Source organism: Leguminivora glycinivorella, chromosome 2 (genome assembly GCF_023078275.1).
Source record: "Leguminivora glycinivorella isolate SPB_JAAS2020 chromosome 2, LegGlyc_1.1, whole genome shotgun sequence".
In the NCBI taxonomy this organism is placed as follows: domain Eukaryota; kingdom Metazoa; phylum Arthropoda; class Insecta; order Lepidoptera; family Tortricidae; genus Leguminivora; species Leguminivora glycinivorella.
In genome coordinates this window covers 2,900,853-2,920,044 of record NC_062972.1, presented here as the reverse complement: position 1 = coordinate 2,920,044, position 19,192 = coordinate 2,900,853, and the positions used below count along the sequence as shown (strand labels likewise).

The following is a 19,192-nucleotide window of genomic DNA, read 5'->3' as shown; positions in this document are numbered from 1 at the left end:
ATTACGTATTTTGTTTGGACCAACTACGTGGCTCGATGCACACAGTCATCCGTCGACCAAAGTCCATCGCGCGATATCGGCCAATGAGGATTTTGTTTCGGTTATAATACCGCCGGCTGAAGGAGCGTCATTCATTCTGTGAAGAGCAAAGAGAAGAGATAGTTGTGTCAATAATTTTCGTAGCATTTTAAATATTTCAAAGTGATATTTGCCAGAAGTTAAAGTGTATTTTCAAAAGTTTACTAATTATTCTCGTTGTGTATTTTCTTGGAGAAGGAAATCAGTTATTCTAAGGTACTTGTTTACCCACTACTTGTAGTTTACAAATGACTGGTTCGACACGGCCAATTTAGAACGTAGCGTTGTGAAATCAATTCAATGTGACCCTTGCATCCTTTCTATTATACTTTAAACATATAATTCATATTATTTCTAATTGTAACTATGTAGAGAAATGATTTTTAAGCTTATATTAGACTATTTCAAACTACCTTCTTTATGAAAAAAGTGTGTTCAGTTGGAATCTTGTTGATCACAAGATTTCTACTTCAAGAATAAAGGATATTAGTAGGTCTACTGTAAATTTTCTTTTCAACTGATAATGATATGTGATAGTCTAAAACTTTTAAAAATTTTCTAGAAATGTTATGTTGTTAAACCTGATGCTGTTTTTTGTTCAGATGGCTACAGAAGTGAGCTCAGCCCCCATGGCGATTCCGCAACTGCAGAGTGTGCAGAAGGCCATGGCCATCCCCACAGTCGGGGCCGCCGTTGGACAAGTTGGAGCGCTATACACCAGAGTTAAGGGTAAGACAACATTAAATTTAAACATTTTATTATTTCTAGGCAAAATAAAGGCTTAAGAACTCAATCAGCTGTATCTACACCAATTCAATACCCAGGAAAAGAATTTGTTTGCTTATCAGGGTGTTCAAGAATTAATTATTGGCTTCCAGAAAAGTACAGAAAGATTTCACTGCCTTCAATCAATGACTCGTTTTAGGAATTTTTGCTGATGAATCTTATGATGCAAAAAAATCTTCCAAGGAATCATTTTTGTCTTAATTTTCATAATCAATACAGAATATATTATAACAGAATTCATGTTTATACATGTTCAATTCTAAAATAATGTAAGCAATTTACAGTTTGAATATTATTATTTCATAATAATACTATTATTTCATCCTCAGATGCACACAGCCTGTTAGAATGGGCACTCTCCACCGCAGAAGCCGGAGTGACCCTCGCAGCCCACACAGCAGCCCCATACGTGTCAGCACCCCTTGCTGTCGGAGACGCCAAAGTTGCTGGCTACATTGATGCCCTTGAGAAGAAAGTACCTCTAGTCAACGAACAGCCACAAGTCATCGTTGAGACCACAAAGAAGGCTGTGCTGTCGAAAATCTCACCACATGTCAATAAGGTTTGTAAATATTTACTTAGCATGACAATCTTAAAATCTTGGTTGGCGATAGAAGAGCATCCATGCGCGGATCCAGGGGGGGTCATGGGGGTCATGACCCCCCCCTGGAGCCTAGGTTGGCCATACAAATAGACCACGTGACCCCCCCTCTGGGGCCTGGGCCTTTACCACGTGACCCCCCCCTGGGCACGATGCTGGATCCGCGCTTGAGAGCATCCCTCTAGTTTACATCTATTTACACCAATTGAACATCAAAATAAGGTCAGATTTTTTAACTTATCAGGGAATCTAGGGATGAAGCCCTTTTGACTACTTGCCAACTGTCAAAGTTAATAATTATAGTCAACACAGATTTTACCTATAGACCTCTAGTTTTAAACGCTTTTTACTCAAAATTCAGAGCTTAAAACTGACAAAAAAGGGAAAAACTGAATTTGATTCCATTTAGAGGAAGACATAAAATTTAAAACCTACCCTGGCGCATATGTAAAATACCTCGAATACCCAAAAAAAGAGACAGTTTACATTTTCGTTTGAGTCAACTTATCCCAGATATGTAAGTTACTCATAGTATATTTTTATCAGAAATTGGATCACAGTTCCATATTTAGTACACCTACCTAAATAACATTGATTTCGCAAAATGGGTCATGCATTAGAGATGGGCCGAATACGGACTTTGCCGAATACGAATATTCGGCCGAACAACTATTGTATATTCTGTGGTTCAGCTCTTACCGAACCGAACATTCGGCCGAATATTCGGTTACGCCATATTCAGAAAGCATATATTAAGATTAAAACTATTAAATGATTGATAATGGTTACATTATGTTACTAGAACTACATTTGCTCTTATTATAATTTAGTGGATAACTAAAACTTAGTTAAAACAACTCTGAACTCTTCTCAACTCTTAAACTATGGGTTTTTCAATTGTTTAAATAAACAATTGTATTTATGTTTTGACGCAAAGGTAATTATTTATTTTTAGTAGTTCCTTAGAAAGCTACTAAATAGGAGCTTATTATCCAATGGAATACGTAAGATCTTTATTAGTTATTTACTTTGTTTATTCGGTAAATATTCGGCAATGCAACCGAATTATTCGGCCGAATACGAACATTGAAAAACTTGCGGAATATGCCGAATACCGAATATTTACCGAATATTCGGCCCATCTCTAGTCATGAATATATAAGCGACAGTGCGATTCCAGCATCCTCAAAAAACAATTATAGACCTTATGTCGATACTTGTAAGGTTCACTTGGTGGCTCTGAACTTTTTAATAGTGATGAGCAGACAAACTGACATTTTATAACGATTCAACCTTTGACTGCTGTCACTTTTAAATCACATACATTTTTTCTGGCTTGGCAGATTCAGTTTCAATAGTTTATTCATGGTAAACACATAATTATCTACATAAGTATTAATACATAAATTCTGAAATAATATTTAAAAAAGTATGTAAGTGAACCCTTATAGTTTCGCCATGTCTGTCTGTCCGTCCGTCCGTCCGCGGATAATCTCAGTGACCGTTAGTACTAGAAAGCTGATGGTACCAATATGTATATCAATCACACCGACAAAGTGGTACCTAAAATAAAAAGTGGAAAAAAATGCTTTGTTAGGATACTTAGGGTACCCCCTACATGTAAAGTGGGGACTGACTTTTTTTTTTCATTCCAACCCCAACGTGTGATATATTGTTGGATAGGTATTTAATAACACCCCTTCGTTTTTGCGTCGGGGGTTAAAAATGAATAAGGGTTTACTAAAATCGTTTTTTTTTGATAATATTAATATTTTCGGAAATAATCGCTGCTAAAGGAAAAAAAAAAAGTGTGTCCCCCCTCTAACTTTTGAACCATATGTTTAAAAATATGAAAAAAATCACAAAAGTAGAACTTTATAAAGACTTTCTAGGAAAATTGTTTTGAACTTGACAGGTTCAGTAGTTTTAGTAGAAAAATGCGAAAAACTACGGAACCCTACACTGAGCGCGGCCCGACACGCTCTTGTTTATTATAAACTGGCCAGTGACTGACCTTAGTCGCACCTGATGGAAAGTGACGACAGCGCCGAAGTTGTAGCTCACTGGTTCTGCACATCTTTAGTGTACTATGTTGTGACGATAAATGTTTTCCATTCTATTACGTGACATATTGTGTATGACCTAAGCTATGCTATGGCGCCGCCACACTATCTCTGGTTTCACTGATTGTCTGGAGGACAATGACACGGCCACCGATATCAACATCCGGATCCGTCTGAAACAGGCTTCAATAATAGATAACATTCATTAAACTAGTCAAGGTGGCGTAATTATTTAATAATATTGATGTTACAGAACCTTGTAAGTGAGACAGTAGGTTTATTTCAATGGCAAAAAAAAACAGAGCTTTAAACCTCTATTTAAGTTAAGCCTCCGTCACACATAAAGCGTTTTGATAGCGTAGCGTTAGCGGAGCGCAATGATAGCGATAGCGGTGCGCCGGCGGAACGCTGGTGTTCCGCTCGAATTCCGCGCGCATTCCGCTCGCAATCCGCGCTCGTTAGTCGTCCGGCGTCCGCTGGGCGAAACGTCAGCGTTCTTCCGGCGCACCGCTATCGTTGCGCTCCGCTGACGCTCCGCCTACGCTATCAAAACGCGCATGTGTGGCCGAGCTTTAAGTGCGGAAGGAGCTCTATATTCCACGACTCTTGACTTCTCGTATACGTGCAACGCTCTCTTGTCTTGGCGCATCGATTAGAGATTTTTTTAATAGTACATGCATACATGCAATCACTCCTGTATCCTGTATCCCATAAAGGGGTAGGCAGAGCACATGAAACTACTCAAGTTTCAGTGTCGCTCTTGGCAAATAAGGGGTTGGAAGAAAACGAAATTGTGACATTGCATTGACAGGTTGCCAGCCTCTCTCCATCGCCACAATTTAACCCATATCCCACAGTCGACTTCTTATTTAGTGTTTTCTAGTGCTCCTACACTGGGCTGTTATAAATGTTATATAATATCTGGTGTAACAAGGACAGCGCGTATGTTATAATATAACAATATCTGGGCGAGTTCTATTTTAATATATCACGTCTTTAGATAAAAAAAACTCTACAAATACAAAAAAAAGACAAAAAAAAAATTCTGGCCGGGATTCGAAACCCTGACCTGACACCTACGATCTATCTGCGTACATTAGACCGACCTCGTACGACTGAGCTAAGCGGAATCGATGCGCGCGCGGCGAAATTAACGACAATATTTTACGTTTACTACCGCGAAAGAACAACTTATGAAAACTCGAAAATTCTCGTTTTCCGGGATCTATCTAAGGCTACGCTAGATCGATTTTTCACCCCCGAAAACCCCCACATAACAAATTTCGGCGAAATCGTTAGAGCGGTTTCCGAGATCGTCGGTATATATAAATAAATAAATATACAACCCAACAAACAAAATATCCTTATAAAATCAATCTATAAGGGCTAAACACTCATAGTAGTTTTAAAATAGCATTCATTATGCCAGAGTTCCTTATAGCGGCTCATTATAAGAGAATTTGGCCTAATAGTACATTTACTCTTATAATTTGGTCATGTACACGTTAATAAGTCAAATTTATATGACTGCAATAAGGGTTTAAAAATATTTACTCTTATAGTAGCTCATTATAAGAGGATTTGGCCAATAGTACATTTACTCTTATAACTTGGCCATGTACACGTTAATAAGTCCAATTTATATGACTGCAATAAGGGTTTAAAAATATTTACTCTTATAGTAGCTCATTATAAGAGGATTTGGCCAATAGTACATTTACTCTTATAACTTGGCCATGTACACGTTAATAAGTCCAATTTATATGACTGCAATAAGGGTTTAAAAATATGTATTCTTATAGAAGCCATTTAAAATGCCTTTTCGCTGTATAATATTCAAAGCACTATAAAAGCTTTTGTTATGGCCAATTATTCTTATAAAAGTAATGCATAAGATAACTATGATGCTTTATGCCTCATAGGAGCATATTATAAAACGTCTATCCAGCAAACAAATTATAGCATTTTATAAAGTGTTTAAAAGAATTAAAGCAATACATTTTCTCTTATACAATAATTATAAAGGCATTATTCTTGAAAGTGTCGTATTAAAAGTTTTTATAAAACTTGATTCGTCATTTTGAAAATCCAGCGAATGTGAACAATCTGATCCCAACTTATCGATTAGTGGTTCCGTAGAGGATGCCATTATGGAATAATTATAAGAATATGCAGGCAAGCAGCAGTGACTACAGGTATATTGTCAAATGATGAATTGAGTTTGGATTTAGCTTAATAATTATATTTTTTGTTCTTATTTAAGGTGTCTGTAGCTCTGCGGTGAAAAATGTTAAGGTATATACAGCGGGGCCGTGGGGCAGATCTCGACTGGAGGGCAAATGTAACTGGTCCATTGTTTCCATGTTTTACAATGTTTACATTATTAAATAGAGTGTCCACCGGTTATACCAGACTAGCATGCACTCGGAGGTGGCCAATTATACATAACTGAGCGTATAAGAGACTATTACCAAGGCACTCAGTTTTTTTATCCATCAGTACCTACTAATATTAATTTTTAAGATTATTAGAATAAGTTCCAAAAGTGTATTCCTTACTTTATGGACTTTTCATCATCATCATCATCATCATCATTGTGAATGTTGGACGATCTGAATAAGTGAATACAATGTTCGGCTATTTTAAGAAGAAACCGATTTTATATGTAGTCCTTTTGGGACTAAGACAGATAAAAATTGAGGACAAATAAAGACAAACTCACTGTTTTTAAGATATTTATTTATGTGCAACGAAACCAAACCGATACAAGTAACTTTATAAGATTAATATTTTCAGTTCTATTGCTCACGATGTTGCTGTTTCAATGAGTCTACATACTTCAAAATATTAATATATTCTTCAGAGCGCCTACACGGTGGTAGAAATTGTAATTAACCTATCAGTAAATTTCCAAAATAATAAGTAGTTTCTTTTATCGAGGTCTTCATCAAATTCACAAAAGATATATTGATTTTCGTTTTCTTGTTTTGAATTATCAGCGCCATCTTTGCTTGGTGTGATTTTCTTACAACCTATTTCCTGCGTCCTCTTCCATTTTGCATGTTTTTTGATCTACCACTCCGGGCTTATTTTTGGGTGTAAGTAATGATTGTGACTGATTTTCTCCATCAGAATATGTGCCGTTTTGTAGTTCATCTGTAATAAAAAAAATAAAAAATTTGAAGTCTTAGGCTAGGCTGTTTATAGTTATCGACACAAAGTCCAATGTGATGGCGGTACTGAAATCGTCTGTGGTTTTCAATAGCACTTACTTACTAAGAGGAGGAGAAGAGTTGTCATCTTCACGTCACTAAAAACGGCTGACTATGTATCTCATCCACAGATTCTGTAACAATAACCATAATAATAAATATCAAATAGAGTATTTGGCTCAGCATTTACAATAAATCAATAGGAAGTAATAAAATAAGGCACCAGAAGATTAAATATTCCGAAGCACAAGTTTGTTTTAAATTGAAAATTCTAGGTATAACTTCCTAATGAAATATTGAAAATATCAGAATTACCTGACATGCTGCGGACTACACGGTTTTATTTTGTTCTATGCCGGTTAATCGAACCAAACCTTTATCAAAGCGTTCCCCAAAATACCGGTTTAAAAAGAACGGTGTTTCGAACAAAAATGCAATTTCAAATGCATCAAGTACATGATAACTAGACAGCGGATTTCAGGTAGCGATTTAAATATTAATATGGATATGACTAGTTCAATTTTTTAAATACATGTCATGTGGTTTATAATCTATTATTATTACCTACATCGCACACCACAAACTTCACTGAATAATTAGATTAAATTAATGTTATTTTTTCAACAAACTACATTTAAAAAAAAGTATTTTATTCTAAATAATGGACTTTCAATTTAAATATATATAAGAAGCGAATTATTTTCATTTTTATATTCTTTGAGCCATAATAGAAGTTTTTACTGTGCAATACGCAGAAGAAATATTAAAGAAATAAGTATAAATAAATATTTTTTTTATTTTTATTTATTATCATTATAATTTTTGCCCAATATTCACAAAAGCATCCAAAAAGGGTTTTACTTTTATGTTCCCATACATTTTTTCGTGTGTAGAAAAAATAATAAATATTGTATGCGAGTCATATTCATATTAATATTTAAATCGCTACCTGAAATCTGCTCTCTAACGATAACGTTATGAATTTTTAACTGGTATCCGTTACAAATATTTAACTAGATGGTAAGGTTCTGGATTTCACTAATTGTGAGAAGGAACCCTAAAGATATATAAAATGGCGAATCATAAGTAACACCGGTGGCTATTATAAAGTTTTTACTCTTATAGAGTATTTGTAAATGATGTGCTTACTGCTTTTACTCTTATAACAGCCTTGCTCAAGACATGTCAAAATTAATTAACCGCATTTTTAGTACAAAACCGTTGAAATACAAGGGCGCATTAATAATACAACACATTTTATATCACATTTCACCATGAAATTGGATTCCCACACAGTTTTCATAATAAATAAGCAAATAATTGTAATATGTAAAAGTTAACTTACCGTTTACTAACTTGCAAAATGGATGACTTGATGATGATGTACACATAAATCACTACGAAAAGCACAATAAACTTTTAAAACAGCATCCTGTTTCGCCGTTATGAGTTTTACTCCCTTATATCTGATGATCACAAAACGTGTACAAGAGCTATTGCCCTTATTAAAGCTTTGAATATGATTCTTACAAGTATAATTGCCTTTATTAAAGCTTTAAATATTATTCTTATTAGTACATTAGCCTTTTAAAAGCACTTTTCTTGCCATTATAAGGTTAACTTTCTTATTGCATGCCATAATAAAGCACGTACAAGATAAGAAAGCTAATAATATAGCAACTACAAGGGGGATATAAGGTTTTTGGCCTTATAAGGTGTGCCCAAATGCCCTCTTGTAAAGGGTTTACAAGGTTATTATAAGAGTACTATTTTTGGCATTATAAGCCACTATAAGACTAATTTTTGTTAGTTGTTAAGAATTGTTCGTTTAAAAGTATAAGATATAGTATAATACTAGCTTTTGCCCGCGGCTCGCTCGCGTTAAATTCGAAAATTGCGGAATGCTCCATACAAACTTCCACCCCCCATTTTAGGAAAGTGAGGGGTTAGAAAGAGACAAAAAGTAGCCTAAGTCAATGTCACTCTCCATCCCTTCAACTATCTCCACTTACAATATCAAGTCAATTCGTCGCTCCGTTTTGCCGTGAAAGACGGACACACACACTTTCCCATTTATGATATTAGTATGGATGTAACATTTATAACAGCCCAGTGTGGGAGCACCATTCAGAATCAGAAAATAAATTTACCTATAATATTTTTGGCAATAAATATTGAACGATAAGATTGAAACCGGATTAGCAACAGGGTCATTCCAGCGAAACCGACACCACAGGCATAAAAATTAAATAACTTAATTTACATTTAAATCTACATCTAGAGAATAGAACATTATGCCTAATTTTATGAATCAATGAGTTTTTCCTTTTTATGACATTTTTTTGCATTTTATATGTGTCCAAACGTACCCCTAGCACCAGTTGTCTAAGGTGGCATATATATACCCTAAGTTGGCAGCGCTATTTCGCGCTTTTAATAAACATTATGGAGAAAGTGATATGTGTAAAAGAAAATATATTTAAAGCTGTTTAAACCAGTGGCAAGTAAATTTAAATTAAGTTTCATGGTTAGGATTTATTGGGCGTCTACACAATGCGTAACTCACGTCCCGCCCGTCACAATAAAACAAAGTTTTTTCTTGTTTACCCTAAAAGTATCTAAACTCTTGATGTCTTACTTTGTGAAAGTAACAATTAGGTTGAGGTTGGTTATTTTAGCTAAAAAACGCGTTGCTTTTGTGAATAAAAGTATACTTTTAACGCTTTTCAAAGTAGGTCCCACCCGTCACAGTGACGGGTGAGCAAAATGGGTTATCTGATAAAACTTGAGTTAATGAGTATAAAATCCTTCTTTTAAGTTTAGTTAAACCTAACTGGGTTATATTAAAGCAAATTATATGTCTAATATTGCTTAATTCGGTTGCGTGGTATTACTTTTTAGAACACAATGAATGCAATGAGGCCTATGAGTCAGGAAGAAGTCTTTTTCATTAAAACTGGTAAAATTTTTGGCATTATTTCTGACCCACTGATAAAAGTATGTGGTAATAGACTGTTTGACAAGGTTTGACAATTTTCTGAACCTTTAAAAATTCAAGTTGAAAAAATATATTTTTTGGTTTAATGCTCTAAGAAAACTACTGAAATTATTACTTGTAACATTAAATAATTAATAAAAGAGCTGATTTAAAGTAAATACAAACGAACTGTCTTTATATTTTTCATATATTTGTATACTCAAATGTTACTCGTCCCACCCGTCACAAAGCGCTGTCCCACCCGTCACAAGCATTGAGAAGCAAAATTATTTTTGTTTTACGAGTTATTTGCGTAAATTATTCTAATACCTAATCTATATAATATCAGGAATTAAATGAAAAATGGTTGTTTAACAAAAGTTTCGTAGTTTCTTACCAATTGCGAATTGCAACAGCCACCCGATATTTTATCTGTACCTACACGAATAATAAAACTCATTAGCTATCATAATCTTCAAGATAGCAATGCGTCTCGAAAACAATCGAATTGCGTCGCAATTAAAAATACATACGAAAGGAAAATTCCGTTGCTCGTAAACATTTTGCCTTATCCATACTTAATATTATAAATGGGAAAGTGTGTGTGTCTGTTTGTTTGTCCGTCTTTCACGGCAAAACGGAGCGACGAATTGACGTGATTTTTTAAGTGGAGATAGTTGAAGGGATGGAGAGTGACATAGGCTACTTTTTGTCTCTTTCTAACGCGAGCGAAGCCGCGGGCAAAAGCTAGTATATGATAAAAATGAAACACCTTATCTTGCAATATAACTAAGTTACCAAAGTTTAGCAGTAAACTAGGAAATAAAATCTTTATTATTACGATATAATACATCATTATGATTTGTATCAAATACTTAAGTTAATTTATGATTATCGAAGTAGGTAAGTGTAATTCAATTGTTAGACGCAAAACGCATATGATCTAGGACGTATTTATGCAAAATGGAACCAATCCACGGATGAATAATTTTGAAAATCGATCTTTATTGATTAAACAAAGAAGTAAACATTTCAATGAAGATTTCATGTGGGTTGGTTCCATTTTGTCCAAAACGCATTGACATTGAAGGTTCTTTATAGGAAGTTACGTTTCATTGCGTACTGAACTTTACCTTTTAGAATTACCTCATCAGACCGCCAGTAATAAAATTACATATTTACTTGACTTGATGTATAAAACGATATAAAAATTACAAATTCTAAAGTACTTTCTATTAATGAAATTACGAAGAAGAACTCAATTGTGAATCTTATGCCTGTCCAATGAAACTCAACGGTCATAACGCCGTGTTGGGACGCATAAATCAAACCTTATCGATATGGAAGCAACCGTCGCCCACGCAAGACTTATAACGTCCTTACAAACCCTATAGAAGCTTGCTCTAATACTTTCTTTCGGTCTAAACGCGCTTGCTTACTAGTTACTACCTTCCCCATCTCACTCCAACAGATAGCCGTCTCTCGCTCTTGCAGGCAAGTTACTAAGTTTTATGTCATCTACGTGCAGACTGGACTTACAAGTTCGGTCGTATAAATATGCACCTGTCGCTTGATTACCTTGATAAATGCATGGGGAATAAAAATAGGCACGTAACCGGCCACTGTATTATGTGTAACCGTTAAATTGCAGTACGGTTGAGACGATTATCTTTTAGCCCTGCTGGCCCGCGGGGGTTTGCGTTTCATTTAATTTTAAACTTATCTTCCTAAGGGTCCTTTAATAAAAAGTGAAAATGATAGGATTAGCAATCGATCTATTATGTACTCAATTTTGTATGTACTCAATTTTTAACCCCCGACGCAAAAACGAAGGGGTGTTGTTTGACGTGTCTGTCTGTCTGTCTGTGTGTGTGTCTGTCTGTGGCATCGTAGCGCCCGAACGGATGGACCGATTTTGATTTAGTTTTTTTTTGTCTGATAGCTGAGTTAGTCGGGAGTGTTCTTCGCCATGTTTCATGAAAATCGGTACACCATGTCGCGATCGGGGGTTTTTTCAAAATTTTAATTTTGTGGTTAGGTTATTAAATTACATGTGTTTGTGTTCGCTCTCCCAGTTATGATCTTAGTGGATCTCAGCCTGTGCCATGAGTTTAGACATTTATAAATGCGTAAAAAATTCTTAGTCTTTAAGAAACCACTGTACACTTGTGTTATTCATAATAAATTATTTGTATTTGTAAAGTACGGAAATTTTATTGCTCAGGAGTCTTAGGAAAGGGTATGATTATATACTCTTAATGGTGAGAATAACTAGATTTTTAACAAAACAGGTATTTTTCTAGCAACCAGAAATTATCATACAATAGAAGCCAGACCCCTGTGTCAATAATTAATCATTTGTTATTATGATTCCTCAATACAGACATAATAAACATTAAACGTAAAACAATATCTGAACGTTACACGTGAATATTGATACCTGAGCAAGCGAAAGATTCCAATATTGAACCGCGAGCGTAGCGAGTGGTTCAAAAAGTGGAATCTTGAGCGTTGCGAGGGTATCAATCAAGGCACGAAGGTTAAACAAACTTTGCCACCGAGTGAAACACAAAATTTTTCACCTCACCAACACGAACAAAATACTGACTATAAAACATCAAAATAAATCAAATCTGTCAATTTATTCAATATTTATGATTCAAAATCATCATATATAGGTAAAATCTAGCAGCCAGATTAAGACATCGAGTTAAAATTTGTATGAAATAACTTTGCCCCTTGTGGATAAAATGCAATTTTGCTATCTGTTTTCGAATAGCAAAGAAAGCCTTTACCAGTTGGTGTGGTGAAAATATATTGGATTACTTCATAACTTTCATAGGTGCCTACTTATCGTGGACGTCACCCGAATAATACCTTTCTAAATGATGTCATGGCGCTCTTTTATAGTCATGCTTACGTAGGTAGAAATTGTTTACCTAAAATGTATTTTGTTTTCAATCTACAAAACAATATTCTAGAGATGCAACGAATAGTTGTTTGAATATTCGGACAGCAGAATTTTACCTACAATACCTACAATTTAAGCGCGTCGCGTCGCACAGGTTTTGACTTGTTTCGTAGTGAACTTCGCGCGGAATCCGTTTTTGTTTTAATGTTTATTTTTTTAATTAATAAAGGGCTATGATTATAAGTATTGTAACCGTAACTGTTTTTTTTACATTTAATTTGTTTACCCCAAAATCATTCAATCAAAAATAGCACATCCGGTATCCGGCCGGATAGTACGTCACTATCGGGTATCCGGCCGAATATTAAAATAAGGGCCGAATGGCCGGATACCGAATAGTAACCGAATATTCGGTGCATCTCTACAATATTCTTTGCCCGCTGTTCAGTGTTCGGACGTACAGTCACCAGCAATAAAATGTTACTATTTGTCGGCCACAAAAATATGTGGCAATACGCTCTTATGGCTCTACATGACTGCGAAATTGTGATGCCTTAGTCTAATGGCTAATTTTTAGTACCTACCTAGTTTTCAAAATTTTCTGCATAAAAGTACCATTATTTAGTGATAAACGATAATTAATTTCTAGCTCTCGATAATCTGTTGAAAACGCCGTTGAGCGATACAAATGGGGATCTAATGGTACGAGTATAGCAAACATACATTTTTCAGTCGAAATACGAAAATCAGCCCTTGCTTTCGTCTTGTATTAAATTCTAAAAGTTGTTTATTCTTGTCACCAGGTTATGGGCTGCCGCGTCGCCGCTGAGCAACGCGTGAAGTCACTCAAGGAGCTCTCGTGGGCTAAGGCCAACGCTCTTCTCAACACAGCTTATGGTCAGAAAGCGCTCGTGAGCGTAGACAGTGGCGCCACCTACGCCATGCAACTGTTAGACCACTACCTACCCCCTGTGGGACCTCAGGAAGAATCTGGTGAGTTTCAAGATATTTTATCTAAGTCACTCAAGGAGGTAAAACCCCAATGCTATGTTTAACAGAAGCGTAGACACTGGAGCCACCTATGCTACACAATTCATTATTGAACCACTATTCATCCTTTAGAAGCCCAGGAAGAATCCGACGACACACTCAGAGGGTCATTTATCAATCATATAACAGTCTCTTCGCCATTCGCGTCTTGGTAAATTTGTTATAGTGACCGTTAGCACTAGAAAGCTGAAATTTGGTATCAATATGTATATCAATCACGCCAACAAAGTGCAAAAATAAAAAATGTTTTTTTTTTATTAGGGTACCCCCCCTACATGTAGGGTGTCCCTCTACATTCCTAAGAACGTTTGTTCTATTATCACTTGGCCTAACCGTTTTGGCCTAATGGACAAATAACCTAACCATCATTTAGCATAACATCGTACTTGGCATAGTGTAATGGGTGGCCTAATCTTTATTTGTCCTATTTATTGTTACTATATTACTTAAAAGGCCTCATTTTATTTTCAATAAAATTAATAATCGTAAAAAGTTTTGATCTATACTATTATTCCATAACTCTTTTCGCCTCATTATGTATTAGCCTAATATATAATGCACATAATAAATGATTGGCCACATATTAATTGTTCTACGTAAAACAAGTTGTTGCCTGCCCGAAAATAACCAGTATATTACATGTTCTTGTTGTGTGTTTGATGACACAAAAGTGGGTTAGGTTAGGTTAGAACACTTAGAACTCTGCCCATTATTAAATAAACAACTTGTTGCAACAAAAGTGGCTTAGGTTAGAACTACGATAACCACAAAATCGACTTGGCATAAACTTGGGTTAGGTTAGGTTAGGTTAGAACTGTAATCATTTAAGAAACGATTTGATGCAAGAAAAGTGGGTTAGGTTAGGTTAAAACTGTGACAACCACAAATCGAATTGTTGCCACAAACGTGTACATTAGGCCAAATCACACTAAAGTACTAGTAGCACTAACAAGTAGGACATCTAATACGTCTACAAAATTATAGTAGGAGCAAAAATATTAGGTCACATAATATTAGTTGAAATCGCTACAGGAGTAATAATTATTAGGCCATACAAAGCATTAGGGAGAAAAAGGATTATGACAACGGATTATTATGAAAAACTATATTAGTATAACTAATGAGTATGCCAATTAACATTAGAACACAAAATTTTAGGTTATAAAAAAATCATCCAAAACTGAATAGGGCAACCACAGTTAGGTCATATCATCATTAGGCCAACTGATTACTATACCAAAGAGTTTTAGGCGAAACAAAAATAGAAGAAAAAACTTTAGGAATACACACATCACATCATCATGTATACATCCTACATGTAAAGTGGGGGCTGATATTTTTTTTCATTCCAACCCCAACGTGTGATATATTGTTGGATAGGTATTTAAAAATGAATAAGGGTTTACTAAAATCGTTTTTTGATAATATTATAATTTTCGGAAATAATCGCTCCTGAAGGAAAAAAAAGTGCGTCCCTCCCCCCTCTAACTTTTGAACCACATGTTTAAAAAATATGAAAAAAATCACAAAAGTAGAACTTTATAAAGACTTTCTAGGAAAATTGTTTCGAACTAAAAAAGTGTGTGTCCCCCCCTCTAACTTTTTAACCATATGTTTAAAAATATGAAAAAAAAATCACAAAAGTAGAACTTTATAAAGACTTTCTAGGAAAATTGTTTTGAACTTGATAGGTTCAGTAGTTTTTGAGAAAAACACGGAAAACTACGGAACTCTACACTGAGCGTGGCCCGACACGCTCTTGGCCGTTTTTTTTTTCAAAGTTGTCCACCTCACTTTTTTGTGACATGGGTATATTTTACGCGATTCATACTCAGAATCGCGAGATCTTTCGATCCTGATAGGAGAAAAAATGTCCCAAGATTTTCATACATTTTTTAGACCTTCTTCCGTTACCGCCATACAAAATGTATGAAAAAATGGTAACGCTATGGGAAAATTACCTTGGGACACTTTTTTCTCCTATTAGGTTTGAAAGAGCTCTCGATTCTGAGTGGAAACCACATAAAAATTTCCAAATCCAAAATAAAGTGGGGTGGACAACTTTGAAAAAAATAGCCCATTCTGTATAATAATCGTATTTGAAAAGATTCTACTACGATTTATACTACGAAAAACGCAATTTCTTTATTCGTAAGTTTCGCTCGAATGTGAAAAGGCTCAGTAGGCTGATTGAGTAACTTGCATCCTAGGATGCTGTAAAGGACATGACCAAGGCAATCTATAAATATATTAATAATTGAGTCTAGGCAAGAAACAGAACAGCAATCAATAATTGCACAATCTGTTATCAAACGGCATGATAGCTACGCTGCAGTTTCATGACATCCGGAGTACAAGAAAAACACTATTAACTCAAAATATACCTTATTTCTAAGAGATAAATTCTACCATTGCTATTTGTAGTAATAAATACACAATCAATGAAAATGTCGGAGGGTTCAACAGGCTCCATTTAGATAAGGATACGATCGTGTCTTATTACTTAACCGCAAAAGTAGAGGAGTGATTGAGATAGTAATAATAATAACATCACTGACATTTACTAGACCAGTGTGTATGTAGCACAGTATAATAAAGAGTACTATCGTACAGTATGGCCACTCCCGCTCCCCGCTGAAAGTGCCGCCCACCTCTCGGTTACCTCACAGTTACCGCCTGTCAAAAACGCGAACAGTCGACCTGTCATATCTCACTCATACAAGCATGGTACGCGTTCACCTACACGAGCTTAGAATGTGTGCTAGGAACGCGCTTCTTTCATATATTTGATCGCCAGTGTCCGAGATGTGCCTTTAGTTTATAATGTTTATATCAAGTAAACAGGCCCCGTAGCCGAATGGCATTTCTCCGACGCCAAACGAAAGCGATACGCCGCTGGCTCTGTCGCGCCAATACGCAAGCGCGATAGAGATAGATATCTACTAGCGCTTCGTTTCGTGAGCGATTGTGTCATTCGGCTAGCCACCCAGAGAGGATAATGATAGCTTGTTTTCACGAAATTTTCTGCCTTGGATTAGATCACTTGGACTCAGGACTAGTCAGGACACTGAATCTTAGCCCATAGCTCTGTCATCTGAGCTACCAAGTTCTTGTCGAAGGATAGTAAACATTAAAAAATGTTTCGCACCATTTCTTCCTTTAGGACTATAGTCTCTCCATTTTGTTTTGAATGACCATCGGTACGTCATCTTGAAGCTTGTAAGAATGCATGAAGTCTTTGGTGGGCAAATTGGTTAATAAAGATGTGTTTTTGTTTCAGTTGAAATAGTGGCAGCCACGAACGACCCAGCTCTTCACACAGTACAGACGGTGGGACGACTTAGCGCCGTGGCCGCGCGCAGAGTGTGGGCCAACCTGGCGTACAAAGTCAACGAGCTGAGGCAATCAGGTACATAACCACATTTTTTTAAATGCCCAAGATTACCACACTGCGACCTGTGTGCGGTGCGACTGTCTGCTACGGCTTTTAGGGCTTAGGGCCGTGCAGACGGTGGTACGGCTAATTTATACCACGTATTTCAATCTCTCGTGGTATTTCTCTCAAGATATATCTAGCTCATCAGTGTTTAAATTGGCAGTAAAATAACAATATTAATATGTATCTTTATTTCCAGGCATAGACTTCGATGTGACTCGCTACCTCAAAGCATTGCTTGCTGCTCTACACCTAGCTTCAGTTACCAACCTGTCGCTCCAAAAAGAGGCAGCTAAGGAGGAACAACCTGCCACCCCCGCAGAGCCAACGACCTCCGAAGCCCCCCCGGAGACCCAGAAACTGCCCCCACCACCACCAAGAAAGTCAAGTCTACTCCTGAAGGAAAATCCGCTAATCATTCCAAAAATAAATCTAATTAACTTTTATAATGCTACAATGTCGATATACTGGCTTTATCCACATTGTTTTAGCTGTAAGGAAAGCACTATTTTATAATTTTAATATTTAAAATTGCTATAATTATACACCGCCTAGCGTTTTGATAATGATATTGAATTGTAATGCTTTTTAATATTTGGAAATGTATTTACAATAAAACAATTTGTATTTTATAAACTTTTTTATTTAGTATACTTGGCTAGCACTAGATGCTTAGTCTAAATCTAGGTTACAGTTGATAGTGGTTTAGGCCCAAGATTCGATTACATGGGTTAGAGATATGAGACTTGATATGGAATGTAGTCCGATCTTCAATGAGAATCTTCTGGGTCTAATTAATATACGCGTCCTTTCTTATAGACATCGCAAAGAAAAACTAAATAATTTGACCTTCAGAAGTCCCTTATTAATCGCCTGTTATCGGAAAAGTACCTAAAATTTATTCAGCCTCATTCTAAATGCTTAGATCCGTCAGTAAACAACTATCAAAGATCATTTTTGGGGCATTCAACGATTCGAGTAACATTTACAAAAATACATTAGTTTTGGCACGAACCCCAGTAAACAACCGAAAACAGATCCGCGGAAACTTTTAAGCCAAAAATACTATTTGTGCAAATAAATATACTGAATATATACTCTGTACTTTTAGGTACTTAAAGAAACGTTTGTAAACAAATAGTTTGTACATTTTCGGTTAGTTACAAAAGTTGTCAGTTGACCAAACACATACAAAAACTACCCTCGAGTCCCTTAAAAAGCCTTTCGAGGGTAGGTAGATTTTGTGTACATTCATTTAAATACCTAAAGAATCATAAACAATTCAACATTAAATCTTATAGCTGCAATATGTACGATATTTGTTATAATGTATCTGGTAAAGCGTTTTATATCACTAATAAATACTAAAGCCGACATTAATAAAATCCAACAGTCAAATAATATACCTCCGAATTTAAAATAAATTTGATGAAGCCTTGTATAGCTATTTCATAATTAAAATATCTTAAAAATAAAATTAAGTACATTGCTGCTTGATTACTAAATAAACTAGGTGCTGTAAATGCAAGTCCGCATAACTTAAATACGTATAAGCCGAATCTAAAATTAAATACAGCTAAACTTATTAATAGTAGATATAATTAGCAGTTTCGGTGACCCCTCAATTCCTCCTAATTTTAATGGAAAATATGCGATTTTAAGCTAGTTTTAGAAAGTTCAGAGGTTACCCAAATTGCTGTTACATATAATAGTGGATACACAAACGTAGAACATAATGGATGGTACCTAAACCAAATCAAAGATAAAGTTAGATGTTTAGCAAGAGAGAAGGAGGCTAAAGAAAGAACGCAGAGAATGATTTGTAAATTATTTTTGGTTGATATAATTTCATAGTATTTTTAACCCCCGACGCAAAAACGACGGGGTGTTATAAGTTTGACGTGTCTGTCTGTCTGTCTGTGTATGTGTCTGTCTGTGGCATCGTAGCTACCGAACGGATGAACCGATTTCGATTTAGTTTTTTTTATTTGAAAGCTGTGTTAGTCGGGAGTGTTCTTAGCCATGTTTCATGAAAATCGCTCCACTAGGTCGCGGTCGGGGGTTTTTCAAAATTTTAA

At 35.7% G+C, this 19,192-nt stretch overlaps 1 protein-coding gene across 1 annotated transcript; it reads left to right on the top strand.

Moving 5' to 3' along the window:
- The first annotated feature begins 140 nt into the window (after positions 1 to 140).
- Positions 141 to 17,746, top strand: LOC125234559 (lipid storage droplets surface-binding protein 2). The gene is given in 7 exon segments (XM_048140850.1): positions 141 to 294; positions 681 to 807; positions 1,194 to 1,426; positions 13,432 to 13,621; positions 16,959 to 17,087; positions 17,314 to 17,463; positions 17,466 to 17,746. Coding segments are annotated over 6 exon segments (918 nt in total). The 5' UTR covers positions 141 to 294; the 3' UTR covers positions 17,555 to 17,746.
- Positions 17,747 to 19,192: the final 1,446 nt, after the last annotated feature.